General features: G+C 36.3%; 1 protein-coding gene across 1 annotated transcript; it reads right to left on the bottom strand.

The window, feature by feature from the left end:
- Window positions 1-1,643: 1,643 nt before the first annotated feature.
- Window positions 1,644-23,610, bottom strand: LOC107944352 (DNA-directed RNA polymerases I and III subunit RPAC2). Its single transcript, XM_041115412.1, has 4 exons — window positions 23,370-23,610; window positions 2,164-2,284; window positions 1,985-2,061; window positions 1,644-1,904 (listed from the first exon to the last, which is right to left on the bottom strand). Exons 1-4 carry the CDS (start codon window positions 23,608-23,610, stop codon window positions 1,729-1,731), a joined length of 615 nt encoding a protein of 204 aa, XP_040971346.1. The 3' UTR covers window positions 1,644-1,728.

The raw sequence follows: 23,610 nt of genomic DNA, 5'->3' as shown, positions 1-23,610 counted from the left end.
TTTCAGATGTATTGAATATTTGTTTTTTAATCAAGTTCTTTACTTGATTATATCTAATGTTCCAATTTTAAAAAATTCGATTAAAATTTTTGAACTACATCAACTTAAGAAATTCGATCCCAAATTCAAATTAAATATACCAATAAAAATCAACTTACTACATCACCACTTGCAAAATATAACTCTCCAAACATTACTATGGAGTAAACAAAAAAAAACAGAACATATATATGTCTTACAATTTTTCTTTAGTTTAGAAGGTTTGATAAGTTACCAAACCTCTTGAATTGCAACTACAGCTTCAGCTTGCCAACGATTTATGTCTGGAGCAAATCGGTAGCTAACAGTCCAATACCTACAAAATTCCACATAGAACATCAATTTACTGGAACAACAGTGGTCAGGATAATAATATATGACTTATGTAACTATTACACAAGTAATGGTACTATGACTTGAGAACAATTCAGCGACAACATGAAACTGGAAAAAGATCATCAATACAAACTACTATAGCAGCAATAAAATTATTATTGCAATTCCACCCAAAGTATATGGACGACATCCCATTGCCTCAGCACTAACATAGCACATTATTTTTCTTAATTGAACAATTGGGCAATAAACTGATTTAAACAACAAAGTTGAGCTAGTAAAGGAAGATATGGCAGCTATTAAAAAAAACATATCTTACATCTAGATCATACTTTTTAAAACAATCTTCACATAGTGCCCTATCATATGTCCTCTTTGTTTTATTTATTTTCCACATTAGCATGTTGCATCAAAGCTGGACATTGACAACAAATATGCCCCTCACTATAATCACTAAGGAGGAAATATTTATATTGGTAGACAGTTCCATACTGGTTGGAAAACTACTGGTTTTTTGTTGAGTTAGGAGCTCTGTCAATGGAAGAAACAAATGTATAATGATTTGGTACCGGAAAAGACAACCGAAGCAATGAGCCCAATGAAGTTAAACACCATTTCAAATAACTTCAGAGGTTTCTAGCAAGCAGTGAAAGATTTTATAGGTTCTGGAAAACAAATGCAAAGCGAAACTCAATCATTCGGTTAGTTGATTGTGTGGTTCTGTTTTGGTTTTAGAAGTGTTCAAACCACCGTGAGGCAATCTTAATGTAGAAGACATGAAATATTATAGTTTGTGCGGAAATGTGCATAAGAATATTGTGTATTGTTGTTGTATTTGATTGTGGAGCATATGCACAGTAATCCCAGAATTTGTAATTGATAACTCAAGGAATAGATATGATTTCTGCATTTACCTATTACAAAATGGTTGAGTTGATGTTTATCGATGCTTAATGCAGGCTAGCAAGCAGGCTGAGGACGCTCCCAAGAAGATAATCAGAGTTCAAAAGCGTTGTTGGAGATCCATACCACATTTGTCGAAGCCAGGAGAAACAACTTCGAACTTGATGAAACCAAACAGAAAATCCCCACAGCCTGAAATAGTGGATGCTAACAACATGCTATTGTATTCTCCCTAACTCATTCCTTAAATATAAATAGGTTGTGCAAGCAAGGTAAACCGAATAGCTTGCATAGGCAACTCTAGTTTGCAAATCCAATGAAAATAGTTGATGATAAGTGAGATATCAAACGAAAAGCTTTTGATATGATAACAAAAAGAAGTAATTCAGATTGAGCTAATGACCACATGATAGTCTTAAGATGTGAAAGATAGATGGTAGGAAATCATTTTCATTCACTCTCTTCTGAATCATCACCACTACTGTCTTGTGAATCAATTTTCATAGCCTTCACAACATTGCTTGCTTTAAAATCTTCAACAGCCTTGTCAAAAGTGCACCTCACATGCCTACACATCAACATTAGATTTTGACATGCATCTTTCAATACCTCTCTTGCTGGATCACCTACAAATTTTCACATAGAACAACTAAAGGAACTTGAACCCAACCAAAGTACTTGAAAAAGAGTGTTATATTGAGTTTACCAGTGGTTTGAACTATAATATTAACTCGAGCCTCTAAAGGATGAGGAATACTGTAGCCACAGAATGTAACCCTTGGGCTGCACAACATAAAAATGATAGCTTCCACTTTCAATACAATCACTTAAAACAAAGAAAACCCAGCATGAATCAAAGCCAAAAACAGAGGTGAGTGAACTGACTCTTGATTCAAAGTGAATCTAACAACGTTAGCTATGGTATGATCTTCATCAGTTAAAGAAAAAGTGGCAGGACTATTATCAGTGAAAGACCCGTGTTCTATTGTTTCCTTTAATCCAATTTCTAGATTTCCAAACCAAGAAACAAAACTATTAAAAGGATGAAATTTAATCCAATAATCATTGGGAAAACATATTTTTAAATAAAAAATAAGGTTGTATCTTCCTTACCGGTTCCAATGGACAGAACATAGTTTCACCGATAGAGAGGAACAGAAAACGTGAGAAGGAGGCTGCTTTCTGATTGGTGTTCAAAGTCCAGTTGTAACGCCAAAGAGAGGTAAGACAGAAAGGTAGAAGCGTGAATCGGTGGAGATAGAAAGGTAAGACAGAAAGGTGAGGAGAGTGGAGAAGAAAGGTAGAAGGAAGAAACAGAATACGGTGGATTTGGGTAAGACAGAAGCGTGAATTAGGAGGGTAAAACAGGGACCAAAACTCAATCCAGACCTAAACTGAGCACAAGGAAGGGATTGGAAATCGGTGGAATTTGGGGATTAGATCAGTAATGGAATAGACCCGTATTAGGCTAATACACCCAACCAAACAATGTATTGAGTGGGGCCCACGATTAGGGGTGTAATGGCTATGCCAATACACCCAACCAAACATGTTGTAAGCTCATTGGGTTAAGATTGAGCTGAATTGAGCTTGAGTGAGTTGACTTGAGCTCGAGTGAGCTGGAAACGAGCTAAACAGAGCTTAACGAAATGAAATTGAACTAATTCAGCTCGCATGGATTTGCAAACAATGCTTAGGGAGCTGATCCAAAAGTGTGCCCGGGGCATGGTCGTATCATCCCCTCCCTCTTTAAAGCGATTTGTCCCCAAATCGGGCCATTTACTCGCGAAAAATCATTGAAGATTCTGAAAGCCACAATTAACTCGGATCAAAAGAAGCTCATTCGCATGCCCTCCCTCTTTAGGAGGGTACCACTTCACATTGTCACCTTTAAAAGAATAAAACGAATTAGTGACACGATGAAGATTAAACACAAAGGAACTTTTTGAGATTTGATTCACAGTTTGAACAAATAATCCAATACCGGGGTCGAAAATAGAAATCGTTCTTACCTTTTTCTTCGATGGAAACAAACATAAATCACAAGGCATTTGATAGCTATGGTTTTGGAAGTCAACTTTCCATGGTTCGATTACCTTAGGCAATGATATAGAATGGTGTTCACCGGGGTCAAAGACAAAATTTTCTCTTGCCATTTCAATTTGATTTGGCAATTTCATGACCGACTTCATAGAAAGAGCACTAAGCAACTCAAAATCATTATCATTCAAAACATGTTCGGATCTTTTAGTCCACAGTTGAGAACATCCTCCGAAAACAAAATTTTGATTTTGACTTAACAAACCAACAAGATTCACATGGCTTATTTTCAAACTTAAAGACAAAGTATCATACAAACAAAGATTGTTTACACATTCATTCAAACAAATTTTATGATGCTTGCTTTCTTTCATGGATGATTCATAATAGCAAACTCCAGGATTAAAGACATGATTTTGACTACTCGATCCAAATGGCAAAAAGAGTCCTTTTATCTCCAACAATTTACACAAATTAAACAACGAGGGTGTTAACATACTCAAATTCAAACAAGCAAACCCTTTAAATTTCATTCGAAAAGATTTACAAAAACATGGAAATTTCACACCAAAAATTAGATAATCCACATGATCAACACAACCAAGCAGATGATATGTCAACTTTTGATATCACAATTCCAGATTTTGTTGGTGCTGATTTATTCGCTCTTCATCAAAAATCTTGCCAATGGCGTATTCATCAATACATTTCCTGATGTGATCCGGCTCGGTTGGTTGAGTCGATTCACTTGATTGCCCGATCGTCGACGAGGAATAGTTGAGTTAACGGAAATAGGATGAAATAAGGCTAAAGATGCGGAAGCTTTCAAATGGTTTTAAAGGTTGGCTAAGGTGATGGTAAATTTTAAGGGTAGTAGGCTCGATTTAAGGATAAAAATAAGAAAAATGGAAGTTGATAAATGAAGGCTCGGTTTTGTAAAAAGATATTATAGTTGGGTAAAATCTAGGATAGTCGGTGGAATGGATAAATGAGCTTAAACACCAGAAACGATTCAACACTAAAAGTGTCACCCCGATTTCTATTCGGTTCAAGGTGGGATTGCGGAATTGTAGAAGGTTGAACGCCACACCAAAGCAAGGTGATAAGTTCAAAAGAGAACGATAGATGCCACTAGCACGCTAGATAAGTCAGATCGAAACTCGTACGAATTTAGAGAGGAGAAAACTCACTCTTTGAACAAAGTTCATTCAAATGATCAAAAGTCAAAAGTCCTTTACAAATGAAAGAAAACAAATATTTATAGGCACATAGATGACCATTCAAATTCGGCATCTAGGTGTTCACACAATAATAAAAACGTTCACACTAATGTATTAAAATAGTTCATAAATTCAGCAGATTCATGCACTAGCTGAATGGACACTTTCTTCCCCCTTAGTTTGTGCATGAATGCTTAGTCATAAAGAAAGGCTTCAAGTGACTTGTATGTGCACCAAAAGGTTGCATTCATCTCCTTGGGACGTTCATGCACTTGTATGGACCATGTATCTTCATAATTAAACACTTTAATGGCATGTAAGTTCATAAATGGTAGCATGAACCTAGTAAATTCGTTCTCCCCTTTGTGCATGCACTTAATTCAATCAATGTGTTGAATTATTGAGTTAATTCCTTCCCTTGGACGTTCTTGAACCCATCCATGCATGTGTAGTAGCCTATAGGTCAATTCAAAGTGTGAACATGCTCAAGGAGCTCTATGGTCAACATAGAATTAGTTAGCAGCTACTTCTTGGCCGAATAAGTGCCTTGGAAAGTTAAGAGACAGCCACCATACATGCACTTAAGCCATTCATGCATTCTATCATCCCATGCATTTGATCCATTCATGGACTAGCCTTTAATGTCCATACATGCATTCGACACATGCATGAATTTGTAGAAACATTGCATCTAGCCGTACATGCACCAGCATTTAATACTTCTTCATTCATGAGTGTGGAATGCCCAAAAGAGATGTTTCTTCATTCATACATTGTACTGTCCAAAGGAATGTACCTACATGAAATAAACAAGTCATTAAGACATCTCATGAACACTCATAAATTCGGCATGATGTGAACACATTAATGTCATGCATTAATTCGGCTATGTGAACATAATCAATTTATATAATGACAATGATATATTAATAACAAATATTAATATAAGACAAGTTTAATGCTTAAATGAATATGTGCAAATTTTATTTAATGTATTAAAGACAAAACCGAGTTTAAACTAAAATGAGCTAAGTTTTAGCTCGTGAGCTAAAGTTGAGCTGAGGCTAAACTCCTAAGCTGAAGTTGAGCTAAGGTTTAGCTCGTGAGCTAAATATGAGCTAGGAGTGAGCTCGGTTTAGCTCAGGCAAGTTGGATCGAGCTTGAATAAGCTGGATTTGAGCTAGACGGAGCTCGTGGAGCTGGAAACGAGCTGGGATCAGCTTGCCAACATGTCAATGCTCGGCTTGACAGACTTGCTCGATGAAGTTCGCGGGGCGTGCTCGTATCATTCCCCCCTCTTTTAGGCGACTTGTCCTCAAGTCGAGCCGTTTGTCCATGGGAGAACTTTGACTCATGCATGGTTTTCCTCGGTCAAATGGGATGGAAGATGTCACACAAACCTGAAAAATTCTTACCACAACCAATAAAAAGAAACTCAAAGGAGTCAAATTCAAATGTGTTCGATAGTTCATAAAATATTCATTCAATCGAACATATGCCAAAAATCTCAATTGGACAAAGCAAGCATACATAAATTTATCAAAGAGTTTCGTTAGACCATCGTTACAAACATGAAAACTAAGTTGGATCAAGGGATAATTGGTTAAAAATGATGGTAGGCACTTAAACACATTATTCCTCATCCAAAACATTTTAATTTCTTTAATCGAATATAGTAACTCATTTGGTCGTTTGTCTTGCTCATGCAAGGTATGCCAAGGCCAAAGGTATGCTAATTCTTCCTTTCGTTTTGAACAACATGAGGGGAGTCTCCAAATTCCAACGTAATAATCACATCATCACAATTCCAAAAGGAAAAATCCATCACATCAAAGTATAAATAATTTCCAAACAACCAATCAATGGAATTTTCAACTTCAATCGAAGTGAGCAAAGATATTTGAAAATTTTCAGATGACTTACCTTGACGAATATGAAGAGAAGAAAATTGAGGATTGGGTTTACCTTTCTCAGTCAAAATGAATCTTCTCTCTTTGGATAGATAATGTAAGACAAACCTATTACTTCGATAAATTTGAATAGGTGGTGACGCACCATGACATGTCTTGCTCCTCGAGGGGTGGAATTCACAAAAATAAGACGGGTTAGTATTATCAAAAACTATGGACTTAAATGGAAAAGGAAAGTTACCATGGAAATTTGATTCAATTCCAAAAACATAGGTTGGCCTTACCTTCTCGAAATGAAACGAAAATTTCAAATGTGGCCAAACAAGGTGATTAATAAATGAATCAAAATTGAAACCCAAATCATTGAATTTCACCTTCTTATCAAAAATTCGAACTTCAAGCAAACATAATTTCAATGTAAATGATGCAAAGCGCTTAATGTTTCCATAAAATGAATTCATGTAGCAAATACCAGGCTTGAACACACGAACTTGATTAGGAATTCCAACAAGCAACATATTAGAAGAAGATATAATCAACTCACCACACGAATTATATTTCACTAGTTTAAACACACATGTTGATTTGACAAAACCGAGCATACCAAAATGCAAAGGTTCATACTTCAAGAGTATTAATCGGGAATGCAAATCACTACATGGAAATTTCGTACAAAAACTCAAAGATTGTTCATGAAGAACACAATTGCACATATCATGTGAAGATCTTTTAACATGGATGCCAAACAAAGAATTTTTAACGAACATGCAACTTTTCAAACAGGCAGATTTATCACAAATCAATTGAGCAGGCATATTTAAACATAAAGATTTAACACATGAGTTCAAAAAGTTTGCAGGGTCAAACACATGAGAATTTTTACGTGACAGACTTTGATCAAACATGTTCAAAATTTGCTTAGGGAAAACTAATCCAATGTTGTCAACAAATTTGCCAATGTAGTAATCGTCATAAAAAAAACTGTATATGGCACCTTTTAAAACAAAATCGTTAACAACAGTAAGTGAACAAAAATTATCCAAATCAAGTGACTTTGATTCGATAAACAAAGAATCCTTACCTTCCTTACCTTCAATCGCAAGTGGGTGGTAGTCATTCGCGAACTTACCTTTTTCGAACAACCTAAAACACCTCTCGTTTGGAAGGTAATGTAGATGGAATTGGTCGCACAAACTTCTAGGAACCTGAAAAGTTAACTCACAAGAAGATCGAACAGGTGGGTTAGTGGAAATAATCCTCACTTGCTCACTTGTTTTCTCACTCGATTCTTTTTCTTCTGGATCACTCGTTTCTTTTGTTTCAATTTTTTTTCATCTTCTTTTTCACTCTCAAATTTCTTTTCATTTCCTTTTTCATTTTCTTTTTGCTTTTCAAAGGCTTTTTCAAGTTCTCTCAAGATTCGCTCATTTTCTCTCTTACTTGCCTCTTGCCTCTCTTTTCTTTTTATTTCATTTTCTTTTTCTTCTCTTGCTTTTTCTTTTTCTTTTCTTTTCTTTGTTTTCTCTTTACAAGAATGTACAAAAGAACGATGAGAATACAAATCTTGTTCGAAAGATGAAGAACTATTTGCATATGATTGACAATCAAAACTTCGTGAAGAATACTCCGGGTAAGATTTCTTTGAAGATCTAGTAGGAGTATGTCTTTCTCTTCGAACGCCATCTTGGAATGAATCAAAATCGTAATCGGCTTCTCGTCTTCTCAAATTTCTTGATGAAAAGGACTTTCGATCGAAGTCACTTCTCGAATTCGCTGATGAATATGCGTCATAGTATAAATCTCTTTGTCTCAAAGTAGATGGCGAAAAGGAATCACGATAGGAACTTTTTCTTAAGTAGTAGTCGGGGGTATATCTCCGTGGGGTTCTTGGTTCCGTTTTACGACTTGAAGAAACTCGATCACTTTGGTCTCATTTAGTCGCCATTCTTCGCTTTTCTTGAACCAAATATTGGTATTCCGATTCGGTGAACTCTTCGTATGACATGATTTTTGTTGCTAAAAAGAAAATGTTAGATCACAAAACAAAATAAAAAAAATGAAGTACCTCACCACAAACCTCACAATTTCGCTCGGAAAAAAAATTGGATAACACTCCACTCGTGTTTACACTTGTCTAATGGCTTTTGCTCGCTCTAATGTACTCACCACTCGTGCCTTTTTCCGCTCGTCTCACTCTCGTGAATTCGTATTTTGTTTCAAGAAGACTTATTGCGGCTTAGAGGGTCGGCTTCAAAATGGGTTACAAGGAATAATGTCGAGTGTAGGGTAGGCTGAATAAAGAAGAAAATTGGTTTAAAATGTGGTGTTGGGATGGTAAATAATGGTAGGAAGGGAAACTTGATGATCGGAGTAAATAAGAGAAGAAAATAAAAACTCGCAAGACTTTTCACTTTTTTTTTAAACTTGATTTTTTTTTGCTCACCTTTTTTTTCACTTTTTTTTTGAATTTTTTTTTCAATCAAATTTTTTTTTCAAATTTTTTTTGATTTTTTTTGTTACTCCAATACAATAGTAAGCTAAATACAAGGGAAAAAAATTAAATTACAACTCAAATTTTTTTTGATTTTTTTTTCACGTTTCGAACCTACTTGCGGCCTGATACGAACATCGGTACTCCTCGTTTTAGTAGCTCTGATACCAGATGATGTGATCCGGCTCGGTTGGTTGAGTCGATTCACTTGATTGCCCGATCGTCGACGAGGAATAGTTGAGTTAACGGAAATAGGATGAAATAAGGCTAAAGATGCGGAAGCTTTCAAATGGTTTTAAAGGTTGGCTAAGGTGATGGTAAATTTATAAGGGTAGTAGGCTCGATTTAAAGATAAAAATAAGAAAAATGGAAGTTGATAAATGAAGGCTCGGTTTTGTAAAAAGATATTATAGTTGGGTAAAATCTAGGATAGTCGGTGGAATGGATAAATGAGCTTAAACACCAGAAACGATTCAACACTAAAAGTGTCACCCCGATTTCTATTCGGTTCAAGGTGGGATTGCGGAATTGTAGAAGGTTGAACGCCACACCAAAGCAAGGTGATAAGTTCAAAAGAGAACGATAGACGCCACTAGCACGCTAGATAAGTCAGATCGAAACTCGTACGAATTTAGAGAGGAGAAAACTCACTCTTTGAACAAAGTTCATTCAAATGATCAAAAGTCAAAAGTCCTTTACAAATGAAAGAAAACAAATATTTATAGGCACATAGATGACCATTCAAATTCGGCATCTAGGTGTTCACACAATAATAAAAACGTTCACACTAATGTATTAAATAGTTCATAAATTCAGCAGATTCATGCACTAGCTGAATGGACACTTTCTTCCCCCTTAGTTTGTGCATGAATGCTTAGTCATAAAGAAAGGCTTCAAGTGACTTGTATGTGCACCAAAAGGTTGCATTCATCTCCTTGGGACGTTCATGCACTTGTATGGACCATGTATCTTCATAATTAAACACTTTAATGGCATGTAAGTTCATAAATGGTAGCATGAACCTAGTAAATTCGTTCTCCCCTTTGTGCATGCACTTAATTCAATCAATGTGTTGAATTATTGAGTTAATTCCTTCCCTTGGACGTTCTTGAACCCATCCATGCATGTGTAGTAGCCTATAGGTCAATTCAAAGTGTGAACATGCTCAAGGAGCTCTATGGTCAACATAGAATTAGTTAGCAGCTACTTCTTGGCCGAATAAGTGCCTTGGAAAGTTAAGAGACAGCCACCATACATGCACTTAAGCCATTCATGCATTCTATCATCCCATGCATTTGATCCATTCATGGACTAGCCTTTAATGTCCATACATGCATTCGACACATGCATGAATTTGTAGAAACATTGCATCTAGCCGTACATGCACCAGCATTTAATACTTCTTCATTCATGAGTGTGGAATGCCCAAAAGAGATGTTTCTTCATTCATACATTGTACCGTCCAAAGGAATGTACCTACATGAAATAAACAAGTCATTAAGACATCTCATGAACACTCATAAATTCGGCATGATGTGAACACATTAATGTCATGCATTAATTCGGCTATGTGAACATAATCAATTTATATAATGACAATGATATATTAATAACAAATATTAATATAAGACAAGTTTAATGCTTAAATGAATATGTGCAAATTTTATTTAATGCATTAAAGACAAAACCGAGTTTAAACTAAAATGAGCTAAGTTTTAGCTCGTGAGCTAAAGTTGAGCTGAGGCTAAACTCCTAAGCTGAAGTTGAGCTAAGGTTTAGCTCGTGAGCTAAATATGAGCTAGGAGTGAGCTCGGTTTAGCTCAGGCAAGTTGGATCGAGCTTGAATAAGCTGGATTTGAGCTAGACGGAGCTCGTGGAGCTGGAAACGAGCTGGGATCAGCTTGCCAACATGTCAATGCTCGGCTTGACAGACTTGCTCGATGAAGTTCGCGGGGCGTGCTCGTATCATTTCCATTCCTTTTCAACATTATCAGTGAGAATGAACATTTTATATGGACTTTCATCTTGCGCATCCAAAACATGCATTCCATTGCAAGTTAAAGATAAACAACCAATACCATCAAAATGATATTTTTCAAAAGCAAGAATCTTCTTATCATTAGACAAAACAAATGGATCATCATCAATCAAAGAATGACAAATAGCCACGTCAAAGTTCAAATTCTTTCTAAAGACCAAATCATCAACAGTGTGTCCATCAACAATCGAGTAAGGCAGAAGTGCTTTAAAATTTTCAACATTCATACCTTGCTTACCTTTTGGCATAGGCGAACTAGGATCGTTGAGAACATTACCTTTTTCAGCCAAAATGAACCTTCTCTCCTTCGAGAGGTATTGGAGTTGAAAATTATCGTCACTTGGCCTTCCGGAGACCTGAAAAGAGGAAACAAAACAAGACAAATTCTCATGTGGTTTAGTAAACAGATTCCTCACTTTTTCTTGCTCTTTTGCCTCCTTTTCTCTCATTTGTTTTTCTAACTCATTGTCTTTTCTTTCTTTTTCAATTTTCTCTTTTTCCTCACACTTTTGTTCAATCTCAATTTCTTTTTCGATTTCTTTCTCTTTTTCACATCCTTTTTCAATCTCAATTTTTTTTTCCATGACACTCGTTTCTTTTACACTCTCGTTTCTTTCTTCAATCTCACTCTCTTTTTCAATTTCTTGTTTCTTTTCTTTCATTTCTTTTTTTCGTCCCTCGATTTCATTCCATATATGCTCATTTTCTCTCATCAACATTTCTTGTCTTTCTTTTCTTCTTATTTCTTTTTCTTTTTGCCTCGTTCTTTCATTATAGGATGGAGATGTTACAAATGAATCAGCACGAAATGACTCTCGTTGGGTATAATTGGAACGACTTTCATACAAAAAATGATCACCTCTTCGAGATTGATTCTTGGCGGACGAATACCTCGGTGCATACGAAGGACTACTTGTGATTTCTCGTTCATCACCTCGGAAAGCTTTAAACTCAAAACTTGCTTTGCTTCGTCTTGAGTTCCTCGTTGAATAGGAATCATGGTATGAATCTCTTCCCAAAAAATCAATGGATGTGTGCCTTCGTGATGATCTTGTCTCCGTCTCTTCACCCGGTGATTTTGGCTTCCATCGGGCTCTTTCCTCCACTCGATCCAATCGATCATGCAATTTATCAAATTTTGATTTCACCATTCTACGCATCTCTTGCATCAAATATTGGAATTCTGATTCGGGAAATGTTTCTCGAGACATGATTAAGTAATGACAAGAAGATGTTAGAAAAAAATAATAAAGAAAATAAATACCTTACCACAAACCTCACAAATTCGCTCGAAAAGGAAATAATGATTTTCACTCGCACTCGTGTTTACATTCAAATTTTGGCTTTTTCTTTGATGTAATTTCACTCGTGCCTTTTTCCACTCAACCTCTTCTCACAATTTCGTGATTTGTCTCGGTAGACTTAATTTACTGCTTGAGGGTTGGTTTCAAATTGGTTACAAGGGATAATGTCGGGTGTAGGGTAGGCTGAATAAAGAAGAAAATTGGTTTAAAGTGTGGCGTTGGGATGGGTAAATAATGGTAGGAAGGGAAACTTGATGATCGGAGTAATAAGAGATGAAAATAAAACTCACAAGACTTTTCACTTTTTTTTTGTTCTTTTTTTTACTTTTTTTTCTTTTTTTGCTCACTTCTTTTTTTTTTGAATTTCGATTTTTTTTGATACTCCAATACAATAGTAAGGTAAATACAATAAAGAAAAGAGAAAATAAAATAAAATTACAACTCGAGATTTTTTTGATTTTTTTAAAACTTTTTTTTACAAACCTATCTTTCGAGATAGCTACGAACGTCGGTGCTCCTCATTTTGCAAGCTCTGATACCAAATGATGTGATCCGGCCCGATTAATTGAGTCGGGTTCACTTAAGATGCCCGATCGTCGACGAGAAGCTCGTTCAAATTTGTAGATAGATGGAGTTTGAATGTTTTATAAGTGGAAGGTAGGCAAAATGGGTTCAAAGGATGGGTTTTGGTTTGATGAAAGATAGGTTCGGTTTAACAAAGAATTAAGTTACAAAGATGATAAATAAATGGAAATGGATAAAGAACTCAAACTTTAAGAATGATTCAATACTAAAAAGTATTGCCCCGAGTCTTATATTGCTTAAGGTGAATTTTGATGAAGGATAGAAGCGGACCTTGACCCGTTACCTATATGAAGGTAAGAACCAAAGGTATAGGAAGATGGTTGAACGCCACACCGATTCGGTGATAAGTTCAATGGAGTTCGGATTGACACCACTAGCAAGCTAGATAAGTCACTTCGAGACTCGAACGAAAGAAGAGAGGAGGTAACCTCACAGGAACAAAAGTTCTATTAAGTTTAATTGATCAAATTCTGTAACCTTTTACAATAAACAAGTAAGCTATTTATAAGCCTAAAATGCCTATTGATATTCGGCATCTATGTTGTTCACACTAACTTAAATTCTGTTCACACAGGTATTTAACATGTTCACACAAATAGCATTAAAATCCAGTTCATGCTTGAAGATGGTACATGAATTGGCCGAACCATCATGATGCTTCACTTGATGCATTCATGCATCCTTAGCCTTGAAGAATCTCCATAATTCCATGAATGTGCAGCTCTTTAATGATCCTACATCTCCCTTGGCTGAATGAGGCATTAATGTGCCTAAAATACTTGAATGGTCATCTTGAAAATGCATGAATCATGCATGAAACGTCCCATGTATTTTCCCCCATAAATATGATCCATGAATCTTCAAATACATGAGCTTTCAGCAACTCCCTCTTGCATGAACGTCCCAAATGCATGTGCTCCTTTAAATGCCAACCATTGAACCTCAATTGTGCATGCACACTCCCATTCATTGCACCAATCCGTTCATGAACCTGCAGCAAATTAAATCAGCAAGTTAAATGCATTTCAAACACATTAAATTAGCAGCATATGAACTCAATAAATTTGCACATTAAATTTGGCCATACATATTAACAATTTTAGACATATTTAAAACAACATAATTAATTAAGTATTTAATTTAGATATAATTAAAACACTTAATTAATTATTTGTCCAGATTTTAACAAATTAACTAACTTAAGATAAACAACTAATTTAACTAATGACAAATTAAATGGTTTATTTTAGCAAAATAAATGCAAGCTAAAGAAAGCTAAAAATAAGCTCATTGGGTTAAGATTGAGCTGAATTGAGCTTGAGTGAGTTGACTTGAGCTCGAGTGAGCTGGAAATGAGCTAAACGGAGCTTAACGAAATGAAATTGAACTAATTCAGCTCGCATGGATTTGCAAACAATGCTTAGGGAGCTGATCCAAAAGTGTGCCCGGGGCATGGTCGTATCAAATATGTTGCTTGTTGGAATTCCTAATCAAGTTCGTGTGTTCAAGCCTGGTATTTGCTACATGAATTCATTTTATGGAAACATTAAGCACTTGGCATCATTTGCATTCAAATTATGTTTGCTTGATGTTCGAACTTTTGATAAGAATGTGAAATTCAATGATTTGGGTTTCAATTTTGATTTGTTTACTAATCACCTTGTTTGGCCACATCTGAAATTTTTGTTCCATTTTGAGAAGGTAAGATCGACTTATGCTTTGGGACTTGAATCAAATTTCAACAATGATTTATTTTTTTCTTTTCAGTCCATACCTCCTATTGAAACTAACCTTTTACTTTTTTGTGAATGTAACCCTTTAAAAAGCACGAGCTGTCATGGTGCTTCGTCACCAACCCAAGTTGATCGAGGTAAAAGGTTTGTTTTACATTATCCGCTAGAAGAGAGAAGATTTATCTTGTTTGAAAAAGGTAAAATCGATCCTAAATTTTCTTCTCTTCAAGATCGACAAGGTAAAGTTTATGAAAATTTTCAAATACCTTTACTCTATTCGAATGTTGTTGAAAATATTTTTGATGGTTTGATGTTTGGAAATTGTTTGTACCTTGTTGTGATTGATTGTTGTCTTTGGCCTAGTAGTGATCCGTTTGTGTTGGAAAGTGATTACACAAATCATGTTGTTAATAAGCGAAAGAGTGATTTAGTTTCCAATTGGCCATGGTACACTTTGCGTGTACATTCCCATGAATTGCTATTTTTGAATAAACATATTGAAATGTTTTGGATGAGGAATAATGTGTTTAAGTGCCTGGCATCGTTTACAACCAATTATCCCTTGATCCAACTTAGTCTTCATGTTTGCAACGATGGTCTAACGAAACTCTTTGATAAATTTACGTATGCTTGCTTTGTCCAATTGAGATTTTTGGAATATGTTCGATTGAATGAATTTTTTATGAACTATCGAACACATTTGAATCTGATTCCTTTGAGTTTCTTTTTATTGGCTGTGGTAAGAATTTTTGAGGTTTATGTGACATCTTCCATCCCATTTGACCGAGGAAAACCATGCATGAGTCAAAGTTCTCCCATGGACAAATGGCTCGACTTGAGGACAAGTCGCCTAAAAGTGGGGGGAATGATACGAGCATGCCCCACGAACTTTATCGAGCAAGTCTGTCAAGCCGAGCAATGACATGTTGGCAAGCTGATCCAAGCTCGTTTCCAGCTCCACGAGCTCCGTCCAGCTCAAATCTAGCTTATTCGAGCTCAATCCAACTTGCCTGAGCTAAACCGAGCTCACTCCTAGCTCACTTTCAACTCACGAGCTAAACCTTAGCTCAACTTCAGCTTAGGAGTTTAGCCTCAGCTCAACTTTAGCTCACGAGCTAAAGCTTAGCTCATTTTAGTTTAAACTCGGTTTTGTCTTTAATGCATTAAATAAAAATTTGCACATATTTATTTAAGCATTAAACTTGTCTTATATTAATATTTGTTATTAATATGCCATAGTCATTACATAAATTGATTATGTTCACATAGCTGAATTAATGCATGACATTAATGTGTTCACATCATGCCGAATTTATGAGTGTTCATGAGATGTCTTAATGACTTGTTTATTTTATGTAGGTACCTTCCTTTGGACGGTACAATGTATGGATGAAGAAACATCTCTTTTGGGCATTCCACACTCATGAATGAAGAAGTATTAAATGCTGGTGCATGTACGGCTAGATGCAATGTTTCTACAAATTCATGCATGTGTCGAATGTATGTATGGACATTAAAGGCTAGTCCATGAATGGATCAAATGCATGGGATGATAGAATGCATGAATGGCTTAAGTGCATGTATGGTGGCTGTCTCCTAACTTTCCAAGGCACTTATTCGGCCAAGAAGTAGCTGCTAACTAATTCTATGTTGACCATAGAGCTCCTTGAACATGTTCACACTTTGAATTGAACTATAGGCTACTACACATGCATGGATGGGTTCAAGAATGTCCAAGGGAAGGAATTAACTCAATAATTCAACACATTGATTGAATTAAGTGCATGCACAAAGGGGAGAACGAATTTACAAGGTTCATGCTGCCATTTATGAACTTACATGCCATTAAAGTGTTTAATTATGAAGATACATGTTCCATACAAGTGCATGAACGTCCCAAGGAGATGAATGCAACCTTTTGGTGCACATACAAGTCACTTGAAGCCTTTCTTTATGACTAAGCATTCATGCACAAACTAAGGGGAAGAAAGTGTCCATTCAGCTAGTGCATGAATCTGTCGAATTTATGAACTATTTTAATACATTAGTGTGAACATTTTTATTATTGTTTGAACACCTAGATGCCAAATTTGAATGGTCATCTATGTGCCTATAAATATTTGTTTTCTTTCATTTGTAAAGGACTTTTGCCAAAATTGTTAATGAACATTTGATCTTGTGAGGTTGCTTCCTCTCATATCTCGTACAAGTTTCGAAAGGCTTATCTGGCTTGAGCTAGTGGCGTCAATCGTCTTGTTTGAACTTATCACCAATCTTGGTGTGGCGTTCACCTATCCATCTATCCATATTTTCACCTTAACAATATAGGAACCGGGGTGACACTTCTTAGTGTTGAATCATTCCTGACTTCGTTTTCCATTCCCATCCTTCGACTTATTTTCTTGTTATTCCAAACCGAGCCATTTAACCATCATCCATCTTTGCTACTAAATCGAACCTATTACTAAATTCACCCTACTTTGAAACCTTCCGCTTACCCGTATCTTTTCATTCACTTCTAGTTCTAAAACCCAAAGCACGAACGACTCTCTCGAACGACGATCGGGCAACTAAGTGAATTCGACTCATCATCCCGAGCCGGATCACATCATCCTATTGGCAGCACCCGTTCGAACCCAAAAATCCCTAATTCCTATGGTTTGCCCGATTGGATTTCTTTCAATTTGGGAATCAATTGATTGCTGGAAATTGGGCATTCTTGGCCGAATCAATTCCTTGGCAGATTCGCATCTTTTCTTTCTTCTCAATTTCGTTTGATTCATCGATTCTATTTCTTTTCTTCTTGCTGCTCTTTTAATTGAATTTGGGAATTTTAAATTCAAATCTAATTCGGTTTAATCTTAATCTTTGTTTTTGATTTCAGATCTGTTCGTTTAGGATCTTTCGTAGGAGTTTCTCGTGACTTGGCAACTCGATCTTGGTCCGCGTGCACCTCCCTATCATTTGGTATCAGATTTTGGGCGTTTTGGGTGTTCTTGGTTGATTTCTAAACTGATCTCTATTTTTTAAAGCATAAACAGCAGTTTTACCCAGAAAAATTGTTCAAAAAAATTCATTTGAGTGGGTAAACGTTGTTCGATTGATCTGAAATTTTATATACATGTTTTTAGCACTGTGATTGAATATAAAAAAATTATTCCCGTAAAAAAATCAGTCAAAAAAGTCAAAAAAATCAAAAAACATGAAATTCAATAAAATTTTAAAAAAAGATTCAGAGGGTTGAATTTGGTGCCCAAAATTTCCAGATCAAAAATTCAATATATAAGGACACTCCAGATTTAATTTCGTGATTTTTGGAGATCGGGAACACCTCGAACGAAGTTGTCAAGTTACTCCGTAGTTTTTCGGGTTTTCTGTTTTCAGCAATTTTTATTGATTCTTAGCTGTAGGTTTTCATTTGTTTACCTTTATTCTTCCTTTACATTATCTAACACCTTCTTGTTTCTTGTGTTAGTAGGATTTAAACGTGTGCACAACTTCTTCCTCGGTGCAACACGAATCAATTGGTGTCTCGTCAGTTTTTGGCATCCTAGTGCAAATTAGGATTCTTTGGTAGTTTGGTTCACACTCTCTAATTGGTTGATATAAACTCTGATAAAGAACACACAAGATTGAATTCTACCTCATTGAAAATTTGAATTTTCTTTTTGAGTGATTAACGGTGAGGTTTGATAACTTTTATTTTTGAGTATTGAGTGTTTTGCAGGTTTTAAAAAAAATGTCTACAGGTGATAATAGTGGTGACATATTTAAAAAATTCCAACAACAGTTGGATGAACAGGCTGCTGCTCTTCGAGCTTTGACTGCTACCATCAATGAGGTGCGATTGAATCAAGAACCTCAATATCGATATCCAATCAAGGAAGATAGGGATAACCAGCCCCATAGGCGCGACCCTCGACGTGTCCCTAGAATGGATGATGATTTTCATGATCGTGGGCAACCTTCTTTGGCAAAACCAAAGAGTGAGCAGCAACGAGAACATCTCTTTCATACTCGCTGCCATGTACAAGGGAAGCTTTGTAGAGTTATTATTGATGGTGAAAGTTGCACGAACGTAGCCAGCACGACAATGGTGGAAAAGCTTTGCTTAACCACTACCAAGCATCCACAACCTTATCAACTACAAGAGCTTAGCAACGAAGGCCGATTTAAGGTCACTCAACAAGTGCGCATCGCCTTTTCTATCGGTAAGTATCAAGACGAAGTTGTGTGCGACGTAATGCCTATTCAAGCCTGCCATTTGTTGCTAGGAGAACCATGGCAACTGGATCGAAAGGCCACTCACGATGGTTGTACAAATAGGTATTCTTTCAAGCATCAAGGAAGGAAAATCACCTTAGTGCCGCTCACTCCGGAACAAGTCCATGAGGACCAAATCAAACTGAAAAATTCTGTTGTTACAACAAGTGAGGAAAAAGAAAAAGAGAATGAAAAAGAGCAAAAAGAGATTGAGAGTGAAAAGGAATGTGAAACAGAAAAGAAAATTGAAAACGAAGTTGAAGAAAGAAGAGAAAATGAGTTAAAAAAAGAAACAAAAGAAAAAGACGAGGAAAGGCTAGTGAGGAATGTTTTCACTAACCAAGATATGAATTTTTCTTGTGTTGCTACTTTTCAGGTTCCCGAAAGATCGAAAAATAACTTTCAACTTCAATACCTCTCAAATGAAAGACGCTTTCATACGATCAACTTAGGCAAAGATGAAATCACACCACATGATCCCGAAGGTAAGCGAGGTAAGGAAATTTTAGAAACCGAGTCCAGTGCAAATTTGAAAATTATTGATAAAACTTTTGGTGACTTAGTTCTTAAAAGATCCCCTCATTTTGATCCGATTAATTGTTACTCTTCGATTGTGGTTGATAAAGTCATTACGAAAAGAAGCGTGATTTGTTATTCTCTTGATTTACCTTGTGTAAAATCCTCGAATTTGTCCAAATCTGTTTTGGAGAATAAGGTAACGAAATCTTCCAAATTTGTTTTCAATTTATATTCGTGCCTTAAACAGTTTATGTGGTTGTACATGAAGTTTGAGTTCCATTTGACAAAGGTTAACTCAACAACGGAGATTCGACTACACTATGCCCCCGATGAGCGAAGGTTTGTTTTAAATGAAAAAGGTAAAATCGACCCTTATTCTTTTGCTTATCAAGGGAAGATGCTTGAAACTTTTGAAACACTTTTGTACTCCTCGGATAGTGATAAAGATCTTGTTGATGAACACTTAGATCGAAACGTGCTTGACTGTCCTATTTTATTTATTGATGATCTATCTATTTTGATGGTTGATAAAAAGATTCTTGTTTTTGATAATGCATGTGTGAGTGAATCTATAGACCGTCGATTAATGCATGGTATAATTATGCAACACTGTGAACCATGTGAATCTTTTCAAATACCTACTTGTGACGATTATGTTTACCATTTGATTTATTACTCGCAATTTATTCATGGTTTGTGGGAACAATTTGAGACGACTGAATGCCTTAAAACATGTCCATCTTCGTTCGAATATTTGACGAGGCAGTGGCGAGTAAATTAGATTGTTTGCATGGTAATCTGAATCTGTCCATTCACATGCGTTATACCTGTTCTGTTATACTTATGATTGGACTACAAGCTTGTTTCCGTTGCTATTTACTATCTCATGGATATTATTTTCAGTGGACTCAATTGCCATTAGTCCCGTTCGATAGAGGAAAGTCAGTTCATTTGATTTTTCAGATTCGAGGACGAATCTTTTTGAGGAAGGGGGGAATGATACGAGTCACAAAGGCCCAACCCAAGCTTACGAAGGTGATGGGCTCAAATCAAGAAAATCAAGATTCACTTTCTTGTTTTCAAGAAAATCAAGAAATCGAATCTTGGCCCAATTTTGCTGTTCGGAGCAATTTCAAGAATCAAGAAAATCAAGATTTCAAATCTTGGAAATCTTGGTCCAAGAAACCGAATCTTGCAGCCAAAGCGCGTTGGATCTCCATTACGAGCGTCAATAACCCAATTTCGGTAGGAGATGGATCACAAGCCCAAATTCTTAAAGGCGAGGCCCAATAAGCAAATTCCCAGCCCAATCAAGAAATTTCTTCATACTTAGTTGAAAATCAGGCCAAAATGTCAAAGGGCCCAATTTGTAAACATCTTACTTGTTTAATTTAATTTTTTAATCTTTTGGAGCATTACATGTAAAATTCGGCCCAAAACAGCCCATATAAGTGCATGGCCGAATTTACCTTGTTATTTTATTAATTAGGTTTAATTTTTTATTAGTTACTTGTGAGATTAGGATTTGTTGGAGGCCTATATAAGCATTGGCCAGCCACCCTTTGTAAAAACATCTCATTATTATTTTTTCTATCAAATTTCAGATTTGTTGAGTGCAGAATTTTCTTTGGAGTTTTCTCCAAGAATTCTCTCTTGAGTTTTCTTTAGAAGTTGTTTTAACAATCTTTTGATTGTGGGAGCCATCTTCAACCTTCTTCTTGCCATCGATATTCTTTGGAGGGGAGATTAGAGCCGTTTGAAGAGATTTGTGAAATCTTTCGGGATTTCAAGGATCTTTAGGACTTATCCTTTAATTCTTGCTGTTTTCGATTTCTTTCTTTACTTTTCTTTGCTTATACTTGTGCCGATTTCTCATCTAATATTTTGCTGTTCTTGTTTGTTTTCCAGCATTGATTAAACTCAAGATCTCATCGTTTAAGTTGTTCTCCTATTGGCAGCACCCATTCGAACCCAAAAATCCCCAATTCCTAGGGTTTGGCCGATTGGATTTCTTTCAATTTGGGAATCAATTGATTGCTGGAAATTGGGCATTCTTGGCCGAATCAATTCCTTGGCAGATTCGCATCTTTTCTTTCTTCTCAATTTCGTTTGATTCATCGATTCTATTTCTTTTCTTCTTGCTGCTCTTTTAATTGAATTTGGGAATTTTAAATTCAAATCTGATTCGGTTTAATCTTAATCTTTGTTTTTGATTTCAGATCTGTTCGTCTAGGATCTTTCGTAGGAGTTTCTCGTGACTTGGCAACTCGATCTTGGTTCGCGTGCGCCTCCCTATCAATTCAACACTAGGAAGTGTCACTGATACGAACCGTCTTGGGAAGAGTCGAGTCATATGTAAATTGCCCGATCGTCTACGAGAAGTTACGTTAGATTTAGTTGAGTTGAAGGTATGGTCAAAGTAGAAAGAGGGGTACGAATGGAATGGTAGGAATGAAAGGGTAGGAACAAAAGGATATGAACAAATTGGTCAGTTTAGGTTTGATTAGGTAAAGAAGAGAACGGGTTTGAACTACTAAAGGTACTTTAAGAGCCAATACCGAAATGGTATCGACCGGTTGATTAGGCCTTTTGAGTTCGGTTATAGGTTTGGTAAGGAAAAACCTCGACCCACTATCTAACAAGATAGGAACCTCGGTATGTTGAACGCCACACTATGAATAGTGATAAGTTCGAGTACGACAAAGAACACGGTTGACACAACTAGAACGCTAGGAACGCCAAACGAATCTTTGAACGAAATATAAGAAAAGTTTGCCTCACAATTTTGGCAGCATAACATTAACATAAGTTTCAAAAGTCCTTTACATGAAAATTGAACAAGTATTTATAGGCCTAAGTCTAGGTAGCTGGTTGGCCTTTCATGCTTACATATTAATTAAAGAAAATTCTAGAAAAATGACCCTTAATGTGCATGTCTAGATTCGGCTATGGTAATAGGAAATGAATGAATCTTCATGCTTAAGAAAACTCAAAGTGAATGCATGATATCCAATGGTCACTTGTAGGTTCGGCCAACCTTGTTAAATGAAGGAATGTTTGGCCAAAAAGTATGAATTAATTGTGGACACTCCAAGGGCCATCATGTGTGTGAAACAGAATGTTGAAGAGTCTTTTAGTGTGAACAAGGTGAACCGAATAGTCTTGCCATGTGAACATAGGTGTGAACGAATTAAGGAGAGTCATGGGGAAACTAATTGGCCAAGCTATCTTCATGCATGTGTGAGTGTCCTTTGGCCGAATGGTCACCTTGGAGAATGAAGAGATAGCACACCATACATGAATGGAAACATTCATGAACCTTAAAGACATTGAATATGGTCATACATGCACTTGGCTGAACATGCACCCAAGAGATTGAAGTCCCCCAACCGTCCATGCACCTTCAAAATTCATGCTTGCTTTTAATCTCCATATGTCCATTGCGTTTCTACAAGAAATGTGAACAGAATTAATTCAAACTAATGTGAACACAAATATCAACATTAAATTCGGTTATGACAAATTTAATTATCATCAATAAACACTTTTAAGACATACTTAATATAACTAATGTGAACTAAATTTAATATGTAGGATATTAATTAACTAATTATTGAACTTATTAATTAAAAAGTCAATAGCAGTCAAATGAATTCAAAGTGAACTCCACGAGCTGATGGTTAATTCATGAGCTGAACTCTAGCTGGGCTTAAACTCGTGAGCTGATAATGAGCTGGTCCCGAGCTAATGAGCTAGTCCCGAGCTACATGGGAGCTAACTTGAATTGAAGGTGAGCTCGGTGTGCTGAACTGAACTTGTAGAAAAGTTCAGCATGGATTTCCAAAATGGCCACTAACTGGTTCGATAGGTCTAGCATTGACATCATCCCACACATGCTGAACTAAAGCTATAACGGCTTCTTTAAATTGTTTTGCACGAGCCATTGTGATCGGCCCTTGAGGTAGCACCATCGGATCTCAGCTTGGACTTGACTTATGGGAAGCCATGATCGTATCATCCTCCCCCTCTTGAAAATGACTTGTCCTCAAGTCAGTATCTACATCGAAAGGAGTCAAATCAGAGACATTAAAACTAGCACTAACATTGTACTCACCTGGTAAGTCAAGCTTATACGAATTTTCATCGATTCGCTCAATGACTTGGAAGGGGCCATCTCCTCGCGGCAACAACTTAGATCTTCGTTGAGCTGGAAACCTTTCTTTTCTCAT

The sequence above is a fragment of the Gossypium hirsutum genome, chromosome A06 (genome assembly GCF_007990345.1).
Source record: "Gossypium hirsutum isolate 1008001.06 chromosome A06, Gossypium_hirsutum_v2.1, whole genome shotgun sequence".
Taxonomy (NCBI): Eukaryota; Viridiplantae; Streptophyta; class Magnoliopsida; order Malvales; family Malvaceae; genus Gossypium; species Gossypium hirsutum.
The sequence above is the reverse complement of the archived record's forward strand: the minus strand, read 5'-3'. Positions and strand labels throughout refer to the sequence as shown.

Bases quoted from the DNA above. Each gene is read 5' to 3' on its own strand.
- LOC107944352 (XM_041115412.1), bottom strand. From the start codon at position 23,610: ATGAGAAAAGAAAGGTTTCCAGCTCAACGAAGATCTAAGTTGTTGCCG. The intron at 2,285-23,369 runs GTCCAAGCTGAG...TTGGAAATCTAG, and splicing joins CATGGCTTCCCATAAGTCAA to AAATTGGATTAAAGGAAACA. The intron at 2,062-2,163 runs GTCAGTTCACTC...TATGTTGTGCAG, and splicing joins AGATTCACTTTGAATCAAGA to CCCAAGGGTTACATTCTGTG.